This window comes from Aotus nancymaae, unplaced genomic scaffold (genome assembly GCF_030222135.1).
Source record: "Aotus nancymaae isolate 86718 unplaced genomic scaffold, 86718_ANA_hifiasm-v0.15.2.pri h1tg000059l, whole genome shotgun sequence".
NCBI lineage: Eukaryota > Metazoa > Chordata > Mammalia > Primates > Aotidae > Aotus > Aotus nancymaae.
In genome coordinates, this window is record NW_026988473.1 from 4,712,707 (window position 1) to 4,717,424 (window position 4,718).

Here is a 4,718-nt window from a genome sequence, read left to right on the forward strand (position 1 = left end):
TTTCTGAGGGACAGCTGTTGACCCACTGGGCCCACCAGCCATTGCTCAGCTTCTCCCTGATCAGTGCTGACCCAGCCAGTCCTAAACACCCTAGCCCCAGAATGGCAGAGAAGTGCACCAAGGGTTCCCAGTGTTTATCCAAAGGAGGAAGAGCAGCTCCGATTTTGGTCACTTGTTTCATTTTTTCCTTGCTCTGAACCACCTCTTCTCTGAGGCTGTTCATCCTCAGGGCTGGGTGGGGTGCAAGCCCCTGAGTCCCGAGTGTGCCCAGGCTCCTGGTCCTGGGTGTGCTGGTGGATGAGTGGGCACAGGCCCCCACCTGGGGTGGTGGAGCCGCTTCAGTAGATGTAGGGCATGATGCGGTAAGGCACACGTCGGCAGTATTCCTGCCAGGCCAGACCGTACTTCTGCAGGCACTGCCGCTCATCCCGGGCCTCACGGTGCACTAGCAGCGCGGTGAAGTAAAGGACGTAGAAGTAGGGCAGCAGGTGTGACACCCCTGCAGGGAGGGAGGCTCTGTGACCACCCTGCCAGCCCCCTACCCCCACCCCTCGGTTCACAAACGTTTCCACCCCTAATGGCTCATGTGGGCATCAGGGCTCAGCAGTGAAAGCTCCGGGGTCTGCAGCAAGGCAAATGGTACTAGGTTGGCACAGAGGTGTGCCCCAGCCACACACTGGGTCCATCCCCAGTGCTCTCTCACCAACGTATACCCAAACTAGGCATCCTGTGGTCACTCAGCCGCCTCTTCCCTCACATGTCCCTGCCCATATCCATGTGGGCCACTCACCGCAGGGTAAGGACCAAGCCAGAGCCATGATGAGGTCTCCAAGGTAGTTGGGGTGGCGGACCATACCCCACCACCCAGACACCAGCAGCTGCCGCCCTGTGGCTGTAGAGATGGTCTCAAGCCCTGGGGAAAGACAGCAGGGTAGGGAGTTCCCAGGAAGCCCAGCTGCCCCACCTCACCCATGTCACCCTAGAGACCCAGCTCACCAGCCACTCTGGGGTCAGAAGGATTCTTTCGGAAAGTGTTTTTCTGGGAATTCGCCCCACGGAAGATGTAGTAACCAATAGCTGGTGAGAGAGTGTGAGCTGGTGGTCAGGGTCAAGGGTTGCAGCCTCCTGCCTTCCCTGACCATCTTCCCAACCCGTCTGTAGCCCAGACTCTGCCTGGACACCCAGGACCCCGCCCCTGGCTTTAGAGAGGACCTGGGGGTTAGCATCTCTGTGGTGGTGCTGCCTAAACAGCACATGAATGAACGGGAGAGGGGACAGATGGGCCCAGCCTGCTGCCCCTTCCTGACTGACCATTGATGAGGCAGATGATAGCGGCCATGGGCAACCCCAGGGGCTGTGGGTGGTGCAGCAGAAACTGGGCCTGCAGGCTGTAGGTGAAGGGTACCCAAGCTATGTCCCCAAATGCCAGCATGAAGCCAAACCCATCATGTGTGATGTCCATGGTGGTAAGGACAGCCTCCTGCAGGGTAGATAGGACCCAAACATGCTGGCTTAGTCCCCATGTGGCCCTTACACACCCTCCCTTGTCCAGTCCAGCCTCACCTCGTGCCAGAGGGCATCACCCACATAGAGTAACTGGAAGCCATTGACCAGCCACATGGCCAGTGAGGGACTGCCTCGAAGCTCTGCCTCCTTCACCAACAGGGCCAGGTTGATGAGGACCTGGGGGAGAGGGAACAGGGCAATCATCTCCACAGAGGTGGCAACCCTGGGTAAAGCAGTGGCCAGCCTCTGCCCTTCTCAGCTGTCACAGTTACACTCCAGCCCTTTGTTGAGTGGATCCAGGCCCTGGACCCAGGACAGAGACTGTGGACCAGGAGATGCTTGCAGCCTGCTTCTTCTTGCCTTGTCTGTCCTGAGCTCTTTCGGGGAGCAGCCCAGGGAGCAGTTGGGGGCTCAGGCTCCAGAGCTCAAACAGACCTGGTTTGGAATCTCAGCATCACCACTTGGGCAGGTTGCTTACCCTCTCCACAGCCTACTTTCCGTACCCCTGTGTGAAAAATGGGGATAATCATGGGCCTGTCATGACTCAATGGCATCATTGTGTTTGAAGCACTCCAGAGTGTGCCTGGCACGTGGTACATGCTCAGTGCTGGCTAGCCGGAGCAAGCCTGTGCTGGGCGCCTGCATTTTACACTGAGCTCTGTTCTGTCATGAAGGTTACCTCTTCTAATCTTCCAGTAATCTTAGGAGAAAGCTTAAATGTTATCCCATTTCACAGATGAGGAAAGGGCGTCAGATGTGCCTGTGGTCAGGCCAGGGCCCAGCTCCAAGGTGGGCACTTGGCACTCTTGTTTCAGGTAAGAGAATTTCCAGGGTGACAGGAGAGGCCTTGCCCAAGAGTCCCTTTGGGTAATCTTGGCCACAGTCCAGCATGGGTGACTATAACCAGAGCACACAGTTGGAATGTTATCAAGGCCACCAGTGACGGGTAGGTTGCTAAACCCAGCGATCAAGTTCAGGTTCTGCACTGCCTTGACCATCAAGCAGCACGCCATCACTCCCTGGAAGTAGATTCTTTGCTTGACTGCTGTTGAGAATTGCACATGCTCTCCTAATGTCATCCCTCACATGCTATATATATTTTACTTATTTTTTGTCTATCTTTCCCACTAAAATGTAGGCTCTCTTTGACAAAGATGTTTTTCTTGCCTCTATTTTTGTCTCCCAGTACCTAGAGCAGGGCCTAGGGCACAGGTGGATTTAACAAATGTTTGTGAAATATGTATGATTAATGATTCGCATCTGCACAGTTTTGGCCCTGCCCTGCCCAAGCACTGCTCACCCACCCTAACCCTCCCCCGGCCTGAGGCCAGCTCAGTCAAGTCCAGCATACCCAGCCGATGAGGCCAGGCCGCAGTTCACAGAAATATTTGAAGTCGAAGGAACAGATACGAGGGTTGAGCTCCCGTCCCAGAAAAAAGTCGTAAATCGGATTGCCTAGAGAATATTAGAGAGTGAAGGTACAGGCAGACGCCCCCATCTGCCTCCATCTCCACCCCCTAGCACCCCTCTCACCTGAGTTCCCCCCAGGTGCCAGGGCCGAGACTGGGGCTACCAGCGCCTTCAAGTAGAGAAAGAGGCTGAAGATGAAAGCGGTGAGGGTGGCGACAAACGCCAAGGGCAGGAGCATTTCCGGGAGCGCCCCCAGAGGCAGCCCCGCTGACATCCCCAGCCCCACCAACAGGGCGGTCAGCACCAGGGCCTGGAAGCCTGAACCACAGCGCACAGTGAGCCCGGGGGCTGCGCACCTCCACATCCCCACCCCGCAAACACACACAGAGCCCAAAACTCAGGGGGGCCACAGACCCTGCACCAAGCATCAGGCTGCCACCCTGGCCTTCAGAGGATCACCCCAGCCACTGCTAGGCGCAGAGTAGCTGTAAATGGGGTGGAGGGGCTTAGGGAGAGTCCCCGGGTCTGTCCTGGAGGTAACAGAGGCACACAAACGGGCCTGGGGTGGGGGGCCAATCTCCGTGGACCTCCCCGCTAGGCCTGGAGCTCCACCCCCGGCCGCTCAATTCCAGCGCGAGGGCCCGTTCCCCAGGCACCGTTAATGGGATAGCGCAGGCGACTCTTGTCCTTCAGTTCCAGCCCCTTAGCCACCTGCAGGTCCAAGGAGGCTCTGATAAGGCCCGGGGCGTCCTCTCCCTTGCCCAGCCCCTCCGCTTCCCTCCCCCGCGCGTCCGCGAGCGGGGCCCGCACCTTGCGCGCCGGCAGTAGGTAGAGCGCCGCCTGCAGGCCGAGCCAGACGAGCCACAGCAGCAGCGCCCGTGGGCTCCACAGCGCCCCGAGCCCTGGCAGGGACGCGGGTGGGCCCAGGAGGCGCGCGGGGCCCGAGCGGGCCGCCAGGAGCAGGTGGAACACGGTGGCGGGCAGCAGCAGCATCAGCGCCGCGGCGCCTGCGGGAAGGACCATCACGTCCAGCGTCCGTCCCCAGCCCCCCGCTAGCTCCCACAGGCGCCCTGACGTCTCTGCGGGGTCTCCCAGACATACCCAGCGCCGGCCTCCGCATCCCGTTCTCAGCCCTCGACCCCCAGGCTCCCCGCTGCCTCCCGGTTCCCTTCCCAGGCTTCCATCTTGGTCCCCTGCCCACCTCGAAGACCCTCCTTCTGCTCCCAGTAGATCGCATAAATCCCCGCCCTGCAGCCCCCAGAACCGGCCCCTCCTCAGCTCTCGTTCTCCAGACACTCTTCGCTGCAAACCCCCGGCTCCCTCTGCCTCCGACACCCACAGGCCTTCCATCCTCAGATCCCACCCCCGCTCTTAGTTCATCCCCTCCAGCTCTCCTTCGCTCAGCCTTTGCCCCAGGTCCCCTCTCTCTGCCCCATTACCCATGGGGCCACCGAATTCCAGTGGGGCCCGGGGGCCCTGAGGGGGGGCCATGGTCTCCGCTCCGCTGGAGAGGGGGCGCTCACGATAGTCGGTCAAGGAAACACAGCCCGCCCCATTTCCCAGGAGACGGGCTCGGCCGCGCCGAGGATCCGGCCCCGAGGCGGCTGCACCTGCCAGAACCCTGAGTGCAGACAAGGACCGCTCCTGTCCCAGAGTTTTTAAGTGGACCCGCCCCCTGCCCATCCTGGGCCCAGAACACCAGCCAATCGGCACTCGGGGGCGGAACCGACGCGGGCGCCTCAGAAGCCTCAGCTTCAAAACCCCGCCCCCGGAAAGGCCCGCCCAGCAAGCGAGAGGAGGCA

General features: G+C 60.2%; 1 protein-coding gene across 2 annotated transcripts; it reads right to left on the minus strand.

Annotated features, from left to right (window-relative positions):
* Positions 1-157: 157 nt before the first annotated feature.
* Positions 158-3,923, minus strand: TM7SF2 (transmembrane 7 superfamily member 2). Of its 2 annotated transcripts, XM_012463007.2 has the most exons (9): positions 3,727-3,923; positions 3,573-3,627; positions 3,040-3,234; positions 2,858-2,961; positions 1,564-1,683; positions 1,312-1,480; positions 997-1,077; positions 791-913; positions 158-499 (listed from the first exon to the last, which is right to left on the minus strand). In XM_012463007.2, exons 1-9 carry the CDS (start codon positions 3,907-3,909, stop codon positions 339-341), a joined length of 1,191 nt encoding a protein of 396 aa, XP_012318430.1. In that variant the 5' UTR covers positions 3,910-3,923; the 3' UTR covers positions 158-338. The 2 variants fall into 2 exon arrangements, with proteins under 2 accessions (XP_012318430.1, XP_064220822.1); XM_064364752.1 differs by lacking the exon at positions 3,727-3,923 and having other exon boundaries at positions 1,588-1,683; positions 3,040-3,627.
* Between the last annotated feature and the right edge of the window lie 795 nt (positions 3,924-4,718).

Coding starts and splice junctions, on each gene's coding strand:
- TM7SF2 (XM_012463007.2), bottom strand. CDS start 3,909: ATGCTGCTGCTGCCCGCCACCGTGTTCCACCTGCTCCTGGCGGCCCGC. Junction 1,684..2,857: donor GGCCTGGCCTCATCGGCTGG/GTATGCTGGACT, acceptor CCTCTCCCCCAG/GTCCTCATCAACCTGGCCCT. Junction 1,078..1,311: donor TATCATCTGCCTCATCAATG/GTCAGTCAGGAA, acceptor CTCTCTCACCAG/CTATTGGTTACTACATCTTC.